Below are 22195 nucleotides of genomic sequence, written 5' to 3' on the forward strand. Positions count from 1 at the left end.
TTCTAGTGGGATCCTTCAGGGATTGGCTCTTGGCCCTACACTATTTAAATTTTTATCAATGCCCTGGAAGAAAATATAAAATCATTATTGATAAAATTTGCAGATGACACAAGGATTGGGGAAATAGTAAATAATGAAGTGGGCAAGTCATTGATTCAGAGTGATATGGATTACTTGGTAAGCTGGATGCAAGCAAACAATACGTATTTCAATAGAGCCAAATGTAAAGTCCTACATCTAGAAATAAAGAATTCAGGCCATACTTATAGGATGGGGAACTCTGTTCTGGGAAGCAGTGGATCATGATGGATAATCAGTTGAACATGATCTCCAAGTGTGGCACTGTGGCGAAAAGGGCTAATGTATTCCTTGGCTATATAAAGGGGTGAAATATTGAGTAATAGATAATATTACCTCTGTATTTGACACTGGTGTGACTGCTACTGGAATACTCCGTCCAGTTCTGGTGTGGACAATTCAAGAAGGATGTTGAAAAATTGGAGAGTGTTCAGTGAAAAATTGCATGAATGATTAAAGGATTGGAAAACACGCCTTATAGTGATAGACGCAAGGAACTCGATCTATTTATCTTATCATGAGAAGGTTAAGGGGTGACTTGATTACAGTCTATAACTACCTACATGGGGAACAAATATTTGATAATACAGGAATCTTCAGACTAGCAGACAAAGCTATAACAAGAGGAAATGGCTGGCTGTTGAATCTAGATGAATTCAGATGGGAAATAAGGTACAAGGTTTTAACACTGAAGGCAATTAACCATTGGGACAATCGGCCAACGGTTGTGGTGGATTTGCCATCATAGGAAATTTAAAAATCAGGATTGGATGCTTTTCTAAAAGATGTGCTCTAGTTCAAACAGGAATTAATTCAGGGAAGTCCTATGTATGGTCTGTGTTATGCAGGAGGACAGACTAGCTGAACACAGTTGTCCTTCCTGGCCATATAATCTATGACTCTATGAATTATGCAGGTTATCCCAAACAAGCAGCTGTAGAAAGGAGACAAGATTCAAGTGCAGCAAGTGCAGAGGGGGTTCAAGCAATATAGACTCATAGCAATAAAACCCTTATTTAAGTCAAATGGATCAACTAACTTCAGTGGGATTTCAACTTTAGTAGGAAGTGAGTAGGGATTTCAGGATTCATCCTGTAGGTTATTGGGGTAGAAAGCTCAGTGAGCATCTCTTCAACTCTTTGAATGTTGCCAGCTTGTACTTTTTATCAGCCCTCTAAAGACAGTCCTAATATTTACCAAAAGAAAAATTAAACTAAATGACCATGTTTAAAGTTATTACATGTGAAGGTGGAATTGTCTATTGTAAATTTGAATCAAGGCTGTTTTGTTTTTCTCAGTCCTTTAACTGTTTTAATTTTCTTCCCTTTGCATTAGTCTGCAAATTCATGAGAAATTGATAAAATTGCTTTCATGTTAGTGTAGTATTGACAAAATCATATCTATGGAAAGTGATTAGTTTAATTAGTATCAAAATAATTAAATTAGTTCATGTTTGTGCAGTGCTTTGAAAATGTTCAGTGTGATGCAATATTAATGTCACGCACTGCTACTATTAATTGCAAATGCATGGGTAGGCAATCTTTGAAGATCTCCTGCAGCCCTAGTTGCCCTTTCACCAGGACTGTGCCCTGTGCTCATTCATTGGTATAAATCAGAATAATATGTGTGCCTCTGCAGTGGGAGAATGATGCTAGCCATATTGCCAGGGAATATCAGGCAAAAATTCCCCATGGTGAGTGTTACATAACAGTCTCCCAAGTGAAGTGGAGGGATGATTTAAAATGCTGCCAAATGAAAGACTAGTCAGAGGGACAGTCCTGCAGTGGTGGGGAAAGTATTGAATGATCAAATAGGCGTTTTCTATCTCTAACTTTTGACTCTCATGCACTGGATAGAGTCTCTTATAGGTAAGATGAGAAGAAAATGGAAAAGAACTTAAAGTGTAAAAGAAATAGAGGGAACTATTTTTCACATTGGAGGAGAGATGTAGTTTTGCTTTCACTGCACTTTCCCCCCTTATCCATGAACCTAGAAGAGGACAGATATGGAATTTGAGCTATTTTTAAATAATTTGTTGGTGCTGTCTATTTGTATTCCACTGGCACAGTACCATAAATCCAACTCTGTGGGCCTGAGTCCGAGACAAAAGGAAGAACTAATACATTATACATAATAGTCAAAGCACACAAGGAGTAGAGAGTGAACATGAATGAGTCAGCAGGCCATAAAACAAGAAAGTTTTTTATTGTAACACTGCCAATATGGTAGTCTGAGTAATAGGATACAGGATCTAGGACTAATACAAAATATGGCTGTGCCAGTGAAGTAATCTATTGTTCCACCCATATTAGAGATTTAGAATTTCAAATATCATTGCCATGATTTGATCCAGGTGGATGTGAATCATGGATGTGGACTGTAACAGTGCTTGGGGAACCACAACTGAGACAGAGTCCAAGCAGTTAACATACCACTCCTGCCCCTCCCTGATAAGTAGCAGCTCTTAAAACAATCCCTAAACCCTAGGGCTCTTTAACATTTAATCACCACTCTCATCTAAATAGATTTCAGGACCTTCACAGGAATTAGTCATTTGATATGGGATTGCAAAATAGTAATAACTTGTTACATAATTTTGTTAACCACAAGCTCACTTGAAATTTCAGCCTGATTCATGGGCCCCATACTCAATGGCAGCATTATCTGCAACACATATTATCCAGGGGGATATTAAGTATTTTAGCTAACATTCTGTAGGTGAAATATTGCTACTTTTGAACACTTTATTAAAGTTTTGCACTTCGCAGAGACTGGCATGTTATAAATCATTGCTGCACATCTTTGCTCATGATCTCCATCCGTTCTTCAGATTTGTGGCATGCAATTCCAATGCAAAATGGTACTGAGCAATTTATTAGGCTAAAAGTAGTGGAAATGTAGCTCAATGAAAAAAATCAGAGCTTTGATCCTCTGTGTTTTATAATACACATCCCAATTGAACGAGAAGTGTTTACCCTTTTTATTCTTCATTTTCATTGCATCCCCATGCAGACCAGTTGTCTTCTCTAATAATTCACACTGCATTGCAATGGTTATTAGTTCAGAGATTACATGCAGAATGATATTGGAGGTGGTTGCTGGTGATGTTAATGTGGATGTGAAAAAGGAGTAATCTCCATGACCAGATTTGGGATTATTTTTATTCCATGATATGAAATGCTCTGTTTCCTATTGGCCTATTTGGTAGTATTGGAAGTCATGAGGAAAGAATCTGTTGTATGCTGTGATACATAACATGGTGTTTGTCAGCCACTGAACATGGGGGTCAGATCTGGTGGTTGACATATCAAGGGTCAAAGCCAGAGTCAGGAAACAAGCAGGGGAGCAGGGCCAGAGAAAGAAGGAACAAGCCTGGCTCAGGAGCGATTGCAGCTGTGGTCATAAGTGTTGAACAGTCACCGACCTTCTGGTGCAGCTGGGCTTAAGAACATGCCTCCTGGTTCCCCTCAGCCAGTCAGGCAGGTTGATCAATCAGCCAGTTCTGCTGTAGTTGTGTTCATTAGTCAGCCTGGAGACCGAGCTAGCTGGCTCAGCTGCACACCTTCATTCCTGACAGTATTGTTCACTCTCTGTTCTTCACAGGTATGGTTACATAGAAGACAAAATTGTAATTCCACGAATCAAGCCATATTCTCTTTGTGCAGCAAATAACACTGGAATTTACATACTCGTTTCAAACATAACAGACCGGTATGATACATATTGTTATAATGCATCAGGTAGGTATTTGCTGTACTGTGTAAGTGAGAATGAACATATTTAACAGTAACATATGTTCTCTCTCCTTTAGGTAGCTTGAACCAGAGCTTCCATATTAAATTGTATGTGCATTGTGGTCTTGTTTTTGCATTTGAAGATAGAACACATTTTGCCAGTCAGTGGAGTTGCACCTGCTGATACTATCAGTGACTTTGGCTCATTGTATTTTGAACTAAACAATTTTCTGAGTTCATATTTAACTTATGATTCTAAACCTCAAGAATTGTCATTTTAGTAGGGAAATGCCACAAGTATGGATCCAAAGGACACAGAATTGTTGAATGTGATGATTTCTACTCCTCACATTCTTTTACTCACATGTTTTTAGAGCTAATAACAGTGAAGTTTACAAGCGCTGAAAGATCAGGGACCCTGAAGACTCTTAGCTTGCTTCCTCCGCTTGCAGGAGGCCTCTGGGAAGCATAAATTCAGGTGTTGCTTAGCTACATTAGTATTGTAGGTTCAGAGGCAGGCCACTTCTTTTGTGGAGTTCTTCCATTTATGGACTTACATTTTTTAATAATAATTTTAAATGTTTCTGATTTTGTTTATTTTTCTGTGCCACATGAGGGCCAAAAGGGACCCCTGCAAAATTAAAATTTTCAGAATCAAATTGTCAGGGAGCTGTGGATAATTTTGCTCAATGTTTGTGCTGCAATAACTGGGCACAGGAAATGTGTGAAGAATAAGAGACTGGCTTGATTGAGTTGCCTAGATTTTGTTAAATTAATTGGTCATATTCAGAGCTGGTATAAATAGAGGCAACCCCACAAAAATCCTTAGGCCAAATTCAATGGTGATTTAAATAGTGGTGACATTTTGACAGAGAATATCTGAATCTTCATTCCACTCTCTGGAACTCAAGGGGCGTAATCCTGGGTTGGGGTAGAGAGAGGCAAAGGGCTCTGAGCTACCAGCTCTGATACTGGAGCTGTCGGAGAGAGTCAAACTGGACCATAGAGGAGCTCTAATTTATATTGATTGGAATGGTCCCTAAAGGACTGTTCTGCCAGCCAAGGATTAGCTTCTTCTACCCCCATAATGTCTGCTAAGTGCTCTACCCCAGAATGCCCTCAGTACAGAGGAATCATACAATCCCTGCCTTTGGGGGCAGCTGGAGTGGCAAAATGGGGACTTGTCCTGGGTTGAGGATCTGACTCAAATTGAGAACACTGAGAGTAATTTTGTGAAATTTAATTAAATTTAAATCCAAATTTAATCCAATTATGTGAAATTTGATTAAAATACACCAATTTTGTCCCTTTAAAATGTTTACAAAATTCTTAGTTTTCTCAAAGCCACTTTCAGACGAGACCCCCAAGAAACTTTTCTAACAAGTTGTTGATAACACTCTGAATCTAATAAATAGGGCAGAAAAGAGTGAATTTTTCTCACCACCTTTTGCCAAATTAACTAATTAATTTCTTCTGTCCCCACCTCCTTTCAGAAACCAGGGAAAAGGCATGTGAACCAATCACAAGACTAGATGTTTCTGGGCATGATAATAAAAGCCAAATAGGTAATGTATTGCGTAAGTGAATGATTTAGCATTGATTCCATTTTCAGCTACCAGGTTTCTCTTCTGTATATAAGTAATGCAAATGTTCAATATCATGCTAAACATAAGAGAAGCAAGTCCAGAGATAGTAATATACTGCAAATGAAGCAATCAGACCTCCATCTGCCACCCAGCATTATATGTGGCAGCATTTATCTTGAGGTGGTACTAGCGTAGTAAATTCTCCATATTGACACTAGATTGTTTTTAATAAATAGAGGACTGATATTTGCTTCTTTGATGAGAGAGCTTTGTTTAAGCCTCCTATGTTCTACGGTTATTATGTACCCTCCACATCATGCCAAAGCCTGCTAGCCTGGCGAGGAACTAGGGATGGAACTGGTCTCTCAGGATGAAATCCTGACCTCATTGGAGTCAATGGGAGTTTTATCATTGACTTCAATGGTACCAGGATTTCACCCTGAAAGTTAATCCAGACTTTACCAGACTGGGCCCATGATGGTGATGCATACACCAATTAGAACTGCCATAGATAGAACAGTGAAGGATAAAACAGATAGACAGAAAACAAATTGGTTGAGATCAGGTATGACTACAACTGTGGCCATAGCCCTTTAGCCTCGCCCCACAACTCCAACATTCACGATGTAAGCCTCAGATATTACAACTGATCTTTCTCCTTCCAACAGTCATAGATAATGAAGATGGCTCACGTTACACTGATGGTGTGAAACACACTGACCCAACTCCATTTACAGATGATAACCATGTGGGTAGTGGGTCAATACATGACGGAGATGCAACAAACCCCACCATCATCGGAACTCACACGCCTGGTACCCCATATTATGAAGAGAGAGCCCCAGATGCACTGTCAACAGATTATTCTTCTGGGTCTGGCAGAAAGGAAGATCATCCCACAAGTACCAGTAAGAATAATGGATTATATACTATTGTAGCTTAACGTGTCCTCTTAAAATAACTGGATGAAAACATTGCACTGTGATTCCATTCTTAGAATGCTAAGGGGCATCACTGATGGACACGGTGTGTCTTGGGGCATCAAAATCTGCAAAGGCTTTGTAACTAACCACTATAGTTATGGAAAAGAGAGAGCACAATCTCTGCCCCGTATTCCTGGGGCTCTTGAGAAAGAATTGGACGGGAAAAAGTTGTGTCTTTATGATCATAGAAAATTTTCACTTTCTAGAGACATTTCATAATAACATGACAGTGTAAAGCAATCACACATTAAAAAAAAATCTGTTTTTTTCCTACGGGAATAATTTCACAGTATGGTGTGATAATAGATGCTTCTAAGAGCCTGGTGTCGCACCTACTGAAATCAATGGGACTGTTATGGTTGATTTCACTGGGAGAAGGATCAGGCTCAGTGAAATCTAGCAAAACATTATTTCTATAACAAAGAAATATCACAGGTGCAAGGACAAGAGATGAACATAATGAAGGATTTTACCAGAAGAATCTGGGAAAGTAAGTGCAGAAACAGGTGTAGGAGGATAGGATTTCAGTACCTAGAGATGAAGCTGGAATAGTCTTACCTATTCTCCGGTATGATCATATTTGTGGAATCCATATTAAATAATACATGAATAAGAAGAGATTTACAATACAAATGCAGTTGAATCCCTTCTTGCAAACCTTAAGTTGTAAACTGTGTTTGATAAGCATATCACAATATGCAAAAAAGGTAAAAATGTTGGTGCTGTCAGCCTTCCATTTTGGTTCTTCTTTTTCCAGGAGATAGGGAAGGGCTTTTTATATAGACCAAGAACCAAGTTCTGCCCTGAGCTACATCCAGGAAGCCCTAGAGAAGACAAAATTGGGTCTGGGATAACCATGGAGTTGTATAGGTGTGACCTAGGGCAAAATTTGTATAGGTGAATAGAGGAGCATTAAATTGTTTCATTCTCTTGGTTTTCTTTTTCTTTTGACTTCAAGGCACATGTGGTAGAAGATTTTCTGATTTAATCTCTCTTTATGTCGATGGTTACGTACCTATTAGCTTTCATATGTGTAAGCACTTACATGGCCCACATCCTCAGAGTATGTGCGGGTCTCAGAAATATTAATAAATTTGCCCTCACAAATTGGGAAGTGCTGTATGAGCTCCATTTTAGAGAAGAGGAACTGAGATACAGAGAAACTAAGTGACTTGCCCAAGATCCCACAGGAAGTGTGGATTGAACCTAGGTTTCCTTAGTCCTGCTTCAGCAACTTAATCACAAGACCAGCCATCCTTCCTCTATAGCAGAGAGCATTCCTCTGGGCTATGGACACAAGCTTTTATTTAACTGTTCACTAATCATTTACAAGTAGAGGATACCAAGAGATAATGCCATTGTCCTACCCATCTATTAAAATGTTTAATTAATTGTTTTTTGAGTGAAAGTGTTGGCAGAGGATAAAGTTGATTTGCTGGTGGTACTGTACTTGTGGGACTTTGGGCCTGCTTCTCCACATGGCTTACCAGTGACATCAAACTAACATGGCAAGATAATGCCACTATTCTCTCCATGGGAATTGATGTTAGAACAACACCCTTCTCAAATTTCATGAATTGTCTTTCCACTGCTCTCTATGGAAATTCTCCTCTTTTCTGCTTACAATTGTAGTCTTTGCCTGGACCAAAGCTCATAATATGTAATGATAATGGCTACATTACAAATGGCCTCAAGCACTTCTGTGGGTTCCAGATCCAGAGCCACAGCTACAAGAACATAAATCCAGCCTTCGGTGAGCAAGTTGTTGTCTTTGCCACCTTAGCTGCCATGCTCATTATCATTGGGCTGCTGCAAATTGACACTCCTTTGAACAATCAGTGTTAGTGATTAGATACCAAGATTTGAAAATCAATGATATTTAATAATGAACTACACAAAGACCCTAGTCTCCTGTCCTTTTATCCTTCCACTGGACCAACAAATGAAAGACCTAGGCTTCCTATAGTGTGAAAGTGCTAACAATGAGAACAGCAGGAGTGGTGGCTCAGCAAATGAAAAGTTACAGTTGATTCACCCTTCGTCACACAGATGATATTGCAACACACTTCGATGACAAGCGGGGTGAAGATTCAACTATGATTTCACTGATAACTGATGGTGTTCCTGGAAAAGATCATCCTAGCAAAGGACAGCATCCCACAAGTACTAGTAAGGCTAATGAATTGTAATAACTTTGCCAAATGCAGACTGTATTTAACCTACTCTCTTATTCTGGCAGGATATTATGGTAAGTAGCCAGGTACTTATCTTCAGCATTGGAACAACATTTCAGAACACAGCTTTCTGAGGTAGTTAAATCAGAAATGAGATCTACAGTATGATGGCAATCACTGGTGATCAGAAGGGACAAGTGGAGACAAGGTTTGCCTTGTAAGCTACGTTTAAAGTTAAGAAGTGATTCGTGGACTCTTTGGTGCATATCTCTCATGTTCCATTTCGTCACACCTATTCACCCTATACCAAGCAACATAATTTAATTTGTTTTGGGCTGCAGGTATCTCTGTGCATCATCACTTGAAGACACTGTATATGAGAATTAGAAGTGCAATTTCTGCTCCTTTATGCAGAATATGTGTGCTTTGATACTCGGTTCATCAGTGTGTGGTTTTAACTCATTCATGGCTGTGAAGTAGGCAGCACAGATCAAAATCCTGACTTAACTCACTAAGGAGGTACTTTGAGGCAGTGACAGAGTTAAGGTTGGAGGTGTCATCCTGCTTGTGCACTGCATATAGAAATAGATTGTATTTCCAAGTGCTTGTTGTCATTTGCAGCATGACCACAGGGGTACTGTGCTTACCAGGCTTCTTGGGCTTTGGGATACTTGAAGAGACATTAGGTGGTGGCCTTTCCTCTAGTATTCAGTAGAACTCTAGCACTGTTTCCTGCCCTTCTCCTGAATAACTGTGCTAAGGTTTGTAAAAATCAATTCCCTGTGATATCTTCCTCCAGCATCCAGTGTACTTGTGCACCACGGGGTAGGATCTTATCAGTAGTGGGACAGCAACATTAAGTAAAATCAACTTAATTTTTTGTGTTAAGAAAGTTAGGAACCATTAGGAAAGGGATAGATAATAAGACAATAAATGCCATAATGCCACTATATAAAGCCATGGTATGCCCACACCTTGAATACTACATGCAGTTTTGGTTTCCTCTTCTCAAAAAAGATATATTAGAATGGGAAAAGGCACAGAGAAGGGTAACAAAAATGATTAGAGGTATGGAACAGCTTCCATATGAGGAGAGATTAAAAAGACTGGGACTGTTCAGCTTGGAAAAGAGATGACTAAAGGGGATATGACAGAGGTCTATAAAATCATAAATGGTGTGGAGAAAGTGAATAGGGAAGTGTTATTTACCCCAAGAACCCAATGAAATTAAAGGCAACCGGTTTAAAACCAACATAAGGAAGTACTACTTCACACAATGCATTGTCAAACCTGTGTACAGTGACCAGACGTCCCGATAAAATTGGGACTGTCCTGATATTTAACTCTTTGTCCTACATCCCGACCAATGTATGATCGGGACGCCATTTGGCCCGATATTGTAGGGTTGCCAGGCATCCGGTTGGTGCGGGGGTGGGGTGGCTTGGGGTTCCAGCCATGGAGGAGGCGGGGGAGCTCAGGGCTCCTGCCGCAGGAGGTGGGACCTTGTGTAGGCAGGGGCGGGACCACAGGGCTAGCCTCCGTGAAGTGGGGGGGAGTCCACCCACCGCCTATGCCCCCCCCATGTGTCCCGATATTTTATTCTTGTGATCTGGTCACCCTACATCTCTGGAACTCATTGCCAGGAGATTCTGCGAATACCAGAAGTATATCTGGGTTCAGAAAAGAATAAATTCATGGAGGAAAAGTCCATCAGTGGCTATTAGCCAAGATGGTCAGGGATGCAACCCCATGCTCTAGGTGTTCATAAATGTCTGACTGCCAGATGCAGAGACTGGATGACAGGGGATGGATCATTCGATAATTGCCCTGTGCTGTTAATTCCCTCCGAAGCATCTGATATTGGCCACTGTCAGAAGACAGGATGCTGGGCTTAATGGACCACTGGTCTGACCCAGTGTGGCCATTTGTATGGTCTTATGTGTGCTTGGAAGGATATAGATGTTTCTGGAAGGAGAAACGAATGTGGTGTAGGAGTTTCTTGTTGAAATTCCTTAAGACTTTTTCCACTTGGCTCAACCAGAACACCATGTCCAGTTCTGGGAGAACACTTTATCCAGTTTTATGGAATAGAAGAAATCAGTTCAACTCTGGACTCATCACTAAGGTTTCTTTATTCACATACAGTCAAACTACACTTGAGTTGATCAAGCTCGAGAGTAGATATGGGTACAGAGTATACCACAAACCCAAGATACATAATCATGAATTAGCTTATCAACATACTTATACTGAATACTATTTGTCAATACATTGTATCGTATATTTTATGATTGATACACTAATTTTTATAATTGATCCCGGTACAGATCATGAATTGTCCAAGAGCTGCAAAGTATGCTAGTAAGCAAAGCTGCAGCTACAAGCTTATCACATGTTACTCTTCTTACAATTTCTTTATCTACTAACTATATATTATTGACAAGGCCACTTGTGAGTTTATGCTTTGTCCATTGTTAACCTCTGTTTCCTTACCTCTCTTTCTTCATTCCTTCTTGCATTGTTCATGCAAGGCTGACATTTCTAATGCTTTTTGTGGTAAACATTGGACTGGTGGAGAAAGAAAATAATAGAATGATTTCTTTCTACCGTCTCTTGCTTCACATTGATGCCAATGAAACGTAAAGTTAAGCATATGCTTAAGAGGTTTGCTGGACGGGAATAAATGGATGAAGGAGGCCCTGATTGCCATAGGTGTGGCAGATATTTCCCCAATCACTCAGGTAATATAGCAGTGTTAGAAGAATAAGATTCCTTATAGTGGCATTAAAAGCTTTATGAAGAGGGGGAGGCTCCTTGTGTAAACAAATGTGCCCTTCTGCCTGAGAAAATGTGAAAGAGGTTCACACCTTATGGACATCCTCAGATGGAGACATAAAAGATCAATAATATTCAAAATAAGAAACATGACAGTTAATTTTCTAGTTGTAGGTTTGGATGTGGAGCAAGACTTTCTCTACAGCATGGCTTCTGGAAACCTTAGTCTTGCTAGAGCCTAGTAGGGAGAAAAACAGTTCCAAAATGGCGCAAAATCTTGCCTTGTTTTGTAATTTTGTTGTCTGGTTGTTTTTACTGGGATTTTTTTTCTTCTTGATTTCCTCTTTCTTTGCATGAATAGTTTTGTGCTGTTGCAAAATCTGTCTATAATCTTGGACAGGGGCTTCATGATGGACGTTTGGTTTTCTTTTCCTTAATTGTTTATGAAATGCATTGACACTCGAGGCTGATGTCTTGCTCGTGTTCTCACACTCCTCCTTCACTGGCATGACAAAGTTTTGGGGTGAAAGTTAGAGCGGAGTGAAGTTTCAATGAAAAAAATGATTTAAAAAAAATCAATAAGTTTGTGCACATGTATGTGAAAATATGTTGCTATTTCTTGATCAGCTGTAGTGTGAAAATATTGGCAGGATTGCCTAGAAATATAAGGTGATGCAGTAACTCTCCAGGTAAATCTGCTGTGGGTATGTCACTTGTGGATTTTCCTGACAGGAACTATCATCCATTGTTCAACATCATCTTCTTTAACTCAGAGCAAGGCATTGTGTGAATTATACCGACAGGGATTTCATTTTACTGCATCACAAACTAGCAAAACCAATTTCAAAATAAATTGTTACTTTTATGCTATCTATCTCCCTGAATGATTTTCTCCCAGATAATTCTGTGACATGGGAAAAATGACAGTTACAGAAGAGAAATCTAAGGATTAGCTCCCATTATGTAGTAATCAGATCATGCAGACACTCAGGCTTATTCCGTAACCATGATTTAGGGTCCCAGGGCAGGATCTCACTGATTGGTAAGTAAATCACACTGTTTAGGGTAAACAAAATGGGATCAGATTTATTCTCATTAGGAGTTTAGCCCCAGAGAGAGCCAAAATATAGTTCTTAGGTAGGATGGAAAAATCGTAGCCTAGATATCACAGTAGCTGTATAGATACATGAGAAAGAGAGACAAGAACATCAAAGGGCTAGCCAATAATTCTGCATCAGTTTAACTAATCTGAAGGCTCAAACCCATACAGTTATATATGGGTAACAAGTTACACTCTAGCTCTTCCAAGTGGATCTTTACAATGCATTTGAAATGGCAAGTTGCTGCTGCTACTTGGCCTGCCATTATTGCTGCTATTTCCTCGTCTGTTGCTGCAGCTGCATTGCACATTATCACTGGGATGTCCTCCATCAGTTTCACAACCCTGACCTCAGGATGTCGTGAATGAATGGATGAGGGAAAAAACAGTGATAGTGTTGAATAGAATAGAGGGACCTGTCTACTGTCTTCTTTCTTTACCCTTTACACAAGAGAAAGAAAATGGTCTGGTGTAAGAGGAGCAAAGAGGTGAACATATTGTGAGTAGTGGCTCATTAAATAAAATGTTGATAATTCATCCAGCCATCATCACAGCAGACGAGGACTCCCTACGTGGGGCACATCATGAAAACTCTACTCAAAGTCAACAAATTCCTGGATTTATTCCTTTGCAGCAGCACTCCACAGATCACAAAGAAGAGCATCCCACCACTGTTATGAAGGGTAATACATTATAATAATTTTATCTAATGTACTTCCTATAAGATCTGTTAAGTAACCGGTGGAAAGGAACCTGACAGACAACCAGCTTTTCTCTTGCTCGGTGAGTTTACCATCTATTCCCAGGTTTTATTTCCCATTGACCAGACTCTGAAAGCAACAAGCATCCACAGCACTCTACTGAAAACATTCTCCCCCCTCCCACCACCCCATTTTCTCTCTCCAAGCCTAACTACGCCTTTTGCTGGATCCTTTAGGGAAGTCATACTCTCCCTGTGGATATGCCAGGGTATCAGGATAGCCAGGCTCTGCAGGTTCCGTGCCATCACTGATCTCCGAGTTAGAGAATCCAGTGATTGCTGCTTCTGATTTTTTGCTTCCACTTTAAGTAGACCATTTTGTGTTCCTGTAGCTTCTTCCTTCTTCTTTGTTCACAATATTTCCCACAGAATCATGTCACTGAACAAAAGCAGCTTATCAAGTGCTGGTATGATGGTAGGCTCTCTTGTATATAAAAGAAAGCCTTAAATATCAACTGATTGCTAAGCTAAACAAATCATTGAGGGCTGTTGTTAAAACAAAAAGTAAAGGTGAGAATTATGCTTTATGTTGGTACTAACTCAGAGGAAAAGTTCAAAGGAAATTAGCATATTACAACAGATGAGACTCATATGACAATGCTGCTGCTGCTGAACACTCAGTACAAGAGCCACTAAAACCTAGGTTCTTTCATGAAGGGGACAACAATGAGGACAATGATTATTAGTGAGGATAGTGCTTAATTGTCCATTTATCTCCTATACTTCATTTAAGCCCTAGATATAGCTTAGTGAAGAGTAGCATTGGGATGCCATTCACAAAATTAACCGTATTTGGAAAGATGACATGTAATGGATGATAGCATTTCTGGTGATGCTGTGCCATTACAAGACCATGACTTTGTGTGGCACTAATTTCAGGAATGGCATTAGCAACATATTGACCCCTATGATCGCTCAGGAATGGGAACAGGGAATGAATATCCCTGCTCTACACCTGGGTTTCAGGTTTTAAAAAGCATTATATTCAGAGTTCCGTAACTTTTCTGAATTTGTTGGGCCCACTACTATAGTGCACCATTTACATCATTTTAAAGAAATATATCAAGTAATTATCTCCTCTATGAAATTGTGTGTTCCTCACCTGAACTTGAAATGGGAGATGGGATGTTCACTAGATCTCTACAGATCTTTATATATTTTCTTATATTTTCTTATTGTCTGAAGTTATGGACACCAGATTTAATGAATAATTAGGGCTTATGATTTTAGGATTTCACTGATAAATGCTGATAAAACACGCCCAATGCAATCAATCAATAGGTGTTTATCCAATGAACATGGGAAAAACACCAGAAATGGTTACTTGAATCTCAGGGCTTGTCTACACGGAGCTGTAATGCGTCCTACAGGGGTGTGATTTCTAAAGTGCACGAATGTGTTGCACATTAATTGGTCCATGTAGACCCTGCTGGTGCTCAATAAAGGTTCCCTAGGTGCTTTAACATAGTGCTGTTTGAAATAGTACCACATTAAAGTGCACTAGGGAAAACCTTACAAAGAGATTACTCATTACAGTATATACAAAGGAAGAGCCCCAAAACATCCTAATTTTTGGACATCTACATGAAACTCAAAAATTTTCTAAAAAGGGCCCCAAAAAGAAAATAATTAAACCATGATAAACAGAAGCCCTATGAATAGAGTTAGTAGAAATGGGCCTCAGGACAAACCCCAGATCTCAATCCCCTGTACATTGGTGACCCATGCTTCCAAGAACAGATCCAAATCTGAATGCCCTGATTTTCTCCTCTCTCAATACTGGGATGAACCAAATGCTGCATACCTCAACACCCCTGCTCTTTGAGAAAGTAGGGATCTGTAGCTAAACATTGCCACTCAAGCCTGTATCTCATGGCTATTTGGGTGATAATCCTTAGCACTGACAATGAAGAGCATCTGGAAAGATAAGCATTTCTATATGAATTTATGTGATCTCTTACTTAAGAGACTATCAGTTGCTAAGCGTCCATGTGGGTAGCATTACATGAAAGTAAGGTCAATAACTTATAAAATAAGATGTGTGGGTTTTTTTTTTTTTAAATGTTGATTGCATTATTAAAGTTGATTTTGCTGGATTAGGGGTGTGCATGTGCAGAAAGGCATCCTAAGACTTGATTAGGACATATAGGAGACAAACATCTAATATTACTAGAACCAAATTCTGCTGTCCTTTCTCAGTTTTTACCAAGTCCGCTGATAGATTTTTCCCTGAGGAAAAGAATGCAGGATTTGACCTTAAAATCTTACTTTGCTTTGGCAGTTTGTTTGCTTAACTTCTAGGTGTTTCTGGTGGGAATTCCCCTGCTTCATCTCTCTTTTGGCAATTGACTTTGTGCCCATTGCCAATATCCTAGTCAACCTCTAAATTCATCCTCTGGCCAGGGGCTTTTGTTCTTCTTATAGTTGTTGTTTATATAATAAATTAATACCAAAGGCTCATGTCCTTTTAACATTCAATGTAATACTGACATTATTATAGGCCAATGCTGATTCAATTAAAATAAAAACTTCAGTGGAAAAGCTGTGGTGGTGGCAGTGCTTCTTGTAACTTTGTTTTAGAACATGTGTGCAGTTCAAAAAGAAGTAAAGAACAAGAAGAAACAACACATGGAGAATGAAAACGAGAAGTTACAACAATGGCTCCTTTAATGTAGAGCAGGCTTCTGGTTTTTTTTACATCGGATGAGATTTTATTTTGCTGCATCATAAACTAGATAAAGAAGTTGACCCCAATTCCAAATTGTTCTGAATGATCTTTTCCCAGATAATTATGTGATGTAGAGAGAATGTCACAAGTGAGTAAACTATTGGTCACATCCCATTACATTGCAATCAGATCATGCAATCTCTGCAGATTCAATGTAATTCCTTAACTATGATTTGGAACCATAAGCAAGTCAGTCACAGTGCTCAGAGTATTTTCCCTTTAGAAGCTCACACAGAGACATTTCCAGCACACATCTTTGAGATAGGGATTGAGGAATTTATAGCCTGGATAGCACATGTTCCTTTGCAAGTGCATAAGAAAGACACACATGGCTAGACAGCTTAAAGACACATGGACAGGGAACTCCCCAATAACAATATATGCACTTCACTAATTTGCCCCTTGTGATATGTAGAATAAACAATTACTCTCCTGCACTCCCAAATGGCTTTTTAGAATGTGATGGAAATGACAAGTTTATGCTGCTACTTGGTCTGTTGCTGCATCTACCCCCTCTTCTGTTACCTGCTTTGATTATTATCACCTGGATGCTCTCCATCAAATTTACATCTTCTGATCCCAAGACGATGTGTATGGATGGATGAGAAAAGAACAGTGGTAATGGTAAACAAAACCGATGGTCTTCTCTACTAGCCTCTTCTTTCTTCACAATATTCACCAAAGAAGGACAAAGACGGTGGGTTTGACCACAGGGGACAATCAGGAAGGTTGAGCCAAGTTAACTAAAGGAGTGAAATTAAAGTGGATTAGTTAAATTGCATTAAACCCTTGTGTGGATACTCCCATTCAGAATTAATGTGGCCTTAATTTGGTTTAGCTTAATTTATTTAAAGTGAATTAAACTAAACCCAATTAAGGCACTTTAATTCTGAATGAGTGTCTGCACATCAGTTTAATGCAATGTAATTAATTCACCTTACATTCACACCTTTAATGAATTTGTCTTAATTTTCCCTAGTCTCCCCCATGTAGAGAAGCTCTGAGTGTCAAAAGAGCAAAAGTTGAAAATAATAATGGGGTGGTCATATAGCAAATAATTCAGTAACCCATCATCATAGCAGATGAAGATTCGCACGATGGGGCAAATCGTGAAAACTCAACTCGAGATCATTGGATTCTTGGATTTATTCCTTGGACATGGCACTCTAAAGATCCCTGCCAGCAAGGGTAAAACCTTACAACAATTATAGCTAATGTCCTTCATACAGAGTAATTTGCTAACATTGATAAACAGCAGCACATAAAAATAAACTCTCTATTGATAGGATTTGGCAGTTAATCACCTTTTCTCATGTTATCTGAATTGTCCATTTATTCCCAAATTCTGTTTCCAATAGGCGAGATCCTGAGAGGTGCTGAGCACATGTAACGTCCCACTGAATACATTCTTCATCATTTTTCTCCTTCCAGACTCCGTTAGTCCCATTTTCCCCTAAATTAAATAAGTCCCAGCAGGACAGCTAGGCTTATTGTAAAAACAATAGATAAGAATTATACCTTTGGTGGCTCAATAAATAAAAACTTCTTAGTGTATTTAACTTCACTGTGACAGATATAGACTCACACGAAGATGGTACAGCTGGTGAAGACTCAGTGCAAGATTTATTAAAATCTCAATTTTTTCCTGCAGGGGATAACTATGATGATAAGGAACAGCAACCGCCTCATACTAGTAAGGATAATAATTGATGATCCTTCTATATAATGAGTTTTATTTTAAGTCTATAGATATAGCTCAGTAAAGAGCCACACTGGAATTATGGCACTATCCTTGGAAGGATGACGTATGCCAGCTGGTCAACCTTTCAACTGATGGTTTGTCATTCTAGATCAGGTGATTATGTATGCCACTGATTCCAGAAATGGAATAAGCAGCATGATGACATATATGGTTGCTCAGAATAGGAAACAGGGAAGAGATTTCCCTGCTCTACTGCAGGGTTTTCATTTTGAAAAAACCCTGTATTCAGAGTTCCAAAACTTTTCTGACCTTGTGGCATCTAGCTTTACTGGTGCATCATTAACGACATTTTAAAGAAACTCTCAAAAATATTTCTCATAAAACCTCATTGTGCTTCCTTAGTGTGACCTGAAGTGGGAGACAGGGTGTTCACCAGATTTCTGCAGACACAGCAGGCATTTCCTTTATCTCTGAGTTTATGACCACTTGAATTCATGACTAATGTAGTCAAGAGAGGTGGGAACCATCCAAACCCCCAGATCTGAACACCTCTGTTTGGTGAAATTTGATTTCAGAGTGGGTTTTAAATCTGAGCTTCATGGCTGACTTTTATCTGAATCATCAGCCTACCCAGAAGCTGTGTTCCAAACTTCCCCAGACTTTGTTGGAGGTCAGATCTGAAATCAAGCACATTTTGACTCAATATCCATTAACAGACTATGATACCATATTAGATTTTCTGGCTCTGAGAGTAGAAATATATTCTTGGAGCAAAAACTCAGTAACATATCAGGTAAGGCAAATGTGATTTTTCTTTATTGTTATGTTAATACATTATCAGTGTGGCTTTTGCTGAGGTAGGGTTATGTGGAAACTGTAAACTTTACAGATCTCTGGCAACACAAATGTTTAGGATTAGAAGATGGAAATATATTTTAAATACATTAGGGTATTTCAGATATTTTTGTTTTCTTGAATTTACTGGTGTTTGTGGTGATATTTTCTCTGGCGAAACCTCAGTTCTAGCAGATGGCTTTATGCCCATTGCCTATACTCTAGTTCAGCATGGTATATATTCTCTGGGCAGGGACTTTTGTTTTCCTTGCACTGGTAGTGCATTGTGTCTTCATCCTGCTCTCATAGATATGGCATGTTACTCTTGCTACTTGACCTGCCATTGTTGCTGCCAGTCCTTTTGCTGCATCCACTTCCTTTTCTGTTGTTGCAGCTGCTTTGCCCATTAGTGCTGGGATGTGCTCCATCAATCTCACTCCTCCTGATCTCAGGTTGATGTGACTGAATTGATGATGAAAAAAATGAACAAAACAGAAGGTGCTTCTGGCTGTCATCCTCTTTCTCTACTATGTAGAAAGGGAAAAGACAAAGATGTTGTATAAGAAGATCAAAAGGTGAAAAAAAGTATTGGAAGTGGTGGGTCAGTAAATAAGTTGTTCAATGATTGATTCAGCCAACATCGCAGCATACGAGGACTCTCATCATGGAAACTCTACTCAAGGCCAACAGATGCCTGGATTTATTCCTTCCTCTGCAGATCACAAGGAAGAGCATCCCTTTACTGCTGGCCAGGGTAATCCATTATAATAATTTTATCTTATGTGCTCCATCTACTGCCTGTTGAGAAACCTGAGCAAAAGAGGAGCTCCAAAGGGCAAACTCCTTGATGGCAAATGGCTATTAATCAGCTTTTCTCATCCTATTTGTGTTTTTTATTATTACTAACTCTATATGGAATCCCCTCTTGTTGGAAGTTTTTAAGAACAGGCTAGACAAACACCTATCAGGGATGGGCTAAGTGTATTTAGTCTTGCCTAAGCACATTGGGATGGACTAGATGACCTCTTGAGGTCCCTTCCAACCCTACATTTTTAGGATTCTATGATTCTATATTCTATGGCCAGATCCTGAGAGGATGCCGAACACTTATAACTCCTTAATGTAGGTCCTCAGCATCTCTCAGGATTTAGCCCAGTACGAACAACCCAAACTTTATCTATACTTTTATGCTATAACCCACCAGAATTAATATGGTGAATTTGGAGTTCACCATTAAAGGGAATACTCAAAAGGGGATGACTCATAGATGAAAGTGATATCTCGGCACCATAAGCAATTTTCTTTATTGGCTTGTTTCTGGCTGGGTGAAGAAATATTTATTAGTGGATGACTTAAATAAGTGAACAGATTTAGTCATTTTAAAAAATTGTAAGTTATAGTAAGGTATTTATTATATTTTTCCTGCTGAATCATACAGGCAAAGAGAGAGGAAAATTTGTACTTGGTCTGCATGGTGGGTTTATTTTTTTTCATGCTCTGTCATTATTGAAGATATTTTAGTCATGGATTTGTCCCTTCCAAGCTATCCTCTCCTCCTTCTTGATCCTACAATTAAATCTGCATAATCCGATACATATGACAACAGTCATGACTATCTCCTGACATGAAAATCATAATCATGCCTCAAATTCATCTTTATTTCAGAGGATCAAATCTAAGGAGGCATTACTTTGACTTTTTTGCTAGTAGAATACAGTAATTTCTGCTATTGTGAATCCTTGACCATTATTCAGGGATAATTTCCAGCAAATCACATCTTCTGAAAGAAAATGTGATATCAATAGATGGTTTTTCTGCAATTTCTTCCTCCCAAGCCCTCTCAGATTTCTTCCAGTAAAAGTGTAAAATCTGTTGTAAAAACAAGAAGAGATGAAGATATAATTGTCTGGGTGCTGGCTCATTATCCGAAAGTTCATATCAGGTTTAACATCATCACAGCAGATGAGGACTCACAGGAGAATATTACACATGGTGAAGATTCTAGGCAAAGTCACCTAAACTGTGGTTCTCTTCCTGAAGGAGACAACAATGAGGCGAAGGAAGGACATCCCGCAAGCACCTGTAAGGATACTGAATTATAATCCACTTTGTTAATTGATCTTATATAACTCTTTAAAACTTTAAACTCATAAAAACAGCACTAAGCACCACATTTTTCTATAATAAGCATCGGACCAAATCCTAAGGATCTTATTCTATTTTTCCTCAGACCTTACTTGGGCAAAAATTGACTGATTTTATAAGCCCCCACCCTTGAAAAGATGTCAAAGGCCTCTTGCAAAGTACTTCTGGTGCAGAAGTGTCATTCCTAGAGAGATGACTTTGTGCAGTGCTTAGTTCAGAAGTGGCAATGGCAACACAATGACATTTAGGGTTGCTTATATTGGCAAGCAGGGAGTAAACTTCTCTGCTTTTCACCTGGGTTGGCATTTTAAAAGCCCTATGTTCAGAGTTCCATAGCTTTTCTGAACTTGTTTCGTCCATCTCTGTCGTGCACCATTTGTAACATTTTAAAGATGGAACTATCAAATGATTTCTTCTGTAAAACACTGTCACCATTTTTGAGAAAGTACTTCTGTAGAAGAGAGTTAAATTCACCCCTTCTCCGTGGATGCAGGAGGTATTTATCTTAACAGTTGATCTTTATTAGTGCCATATTTTCTGAGTAATGTGACTAGCCTGGTGGTATAAATCTCAACTGTAATTAAATGGTGTACGAGTAAGGTGAGTCTCTCCACTGAAATCAGTGACACTTCCTGCTTCAGAAGCTATGTCTTTTGCTAAGTGTTGCTGAGAAAGCCCATGGCACAGTGTTTAACTCATTCCTAGCTGTGAGAGGGGCAATAGCAGGTGAACACTGTAATAAGCGTCTTGCCCACAAGTGTGTTTGCAAGAGACTGGTTTTATTTTCTGGCCTCAATCACATGATATAGGTCAAGTTTACATAGCAGGGGTGGGAATGCCCTGAGTCCACTGCTTAATGTTCTGAGTGGGATGGAATGCATAAAAAAATCTTTAAGTTTAAAGTCAGATGCTGTTCAAACTTTTTTTTAAAATTGTTTTTAAAATACTGAGTTTGATTTTACTGGCATAGAGTTGTATGTGTGTAGATGTGTGTATCCAGTTTTGCAACCTGGTCTTTGACAACATAACTTAAAAGGAGAAAATTATCTAAAAGAACTAAAGGCCAGATCTTGCAGTCCTTACCGAAGTCAGGGGCATCTCACTTGCATAAAGACTGCGGTATTTGGCTTTAAAAGTTTAACTTTGGGGGTTTTTTCTTGGTTTCTTGCTGTTTTGTGGTGTGAATCTTTGTGACTTCATCTATCTTTGAGCTGATGGGTTTGTGTACAGCACTCTTTGCACATACTGTGTATTCTCTGGGTTTCCTTGCACTAATCTTTTACAACATGCATTGATGCCAGATGCTCCAACCTTTATCTTGTACTCCTATTCATTTCAATATTGTCATGTTTATTGGCCAGTTCCTCTTCCCATTTAATTCAGTGGCTCAACTTCTATTGATTTCTATTGATTTCAAAGGGAGCAGGATTAGACCCTTTGTTTTTTGATGCAAGTGTGCACAAGTTTTTAACTTCTGTATGTAAGGCTGATATATTGGTAGTACTTTTGGATTTTTTCCTGACAAGCATATCTCTGTCATCCAGTAGTGATGGTGCAGTGTTTCTGCTATACTTGCAAGGTTTTCATTTCATTATGT

General features: G+C 39.1%; 1 protein-coding gene across 1 annotated transcript in view; it reads left to right on the plus strand.

Annotated features, from left to right (window-relative positions):
• CD44 (CD44 molecule (Indian blood group)) overlaps window positions 1-22195 on the plus strand; it is an 88188-nt gene that overhangs the window by 35397 nt on the left and 30596 nt on the right. The window contains exons 3-6 of the mRNA XM_026651192.1: window positions 3682-3818; window positions 5306-5389; window positions 6067-6306; window positions 8431-8550. Of these exons, the coding sequence (XP_026506977.1) occupies window positions 3682-3818; window positions 5306-5389; window positions 6067-6306; window positions 8431-8550 (581 nt within the window). The remainder of the gene's footprint in view (window positions 1-3681; window positions 3819-5305; window positions 5390-6066; window positions 6307-8430; window positions 8551-22195) is intronic.

This window comes from Terrapene carolina, unplaced genomic scaffold (assembly GCF_002925995.2).
Source record: "Terrapene carolina triunguis isolate 2854851 unplaced genomic scaffold, T_m_triunguis-2.0 Scaffold96, whole genome shotgun sequence".
Lineage (NCBI taxonomy): Eukaryota > Metazoa > Chordata > Testudines > Emydidae > Terrapene > Terrapene triunguis.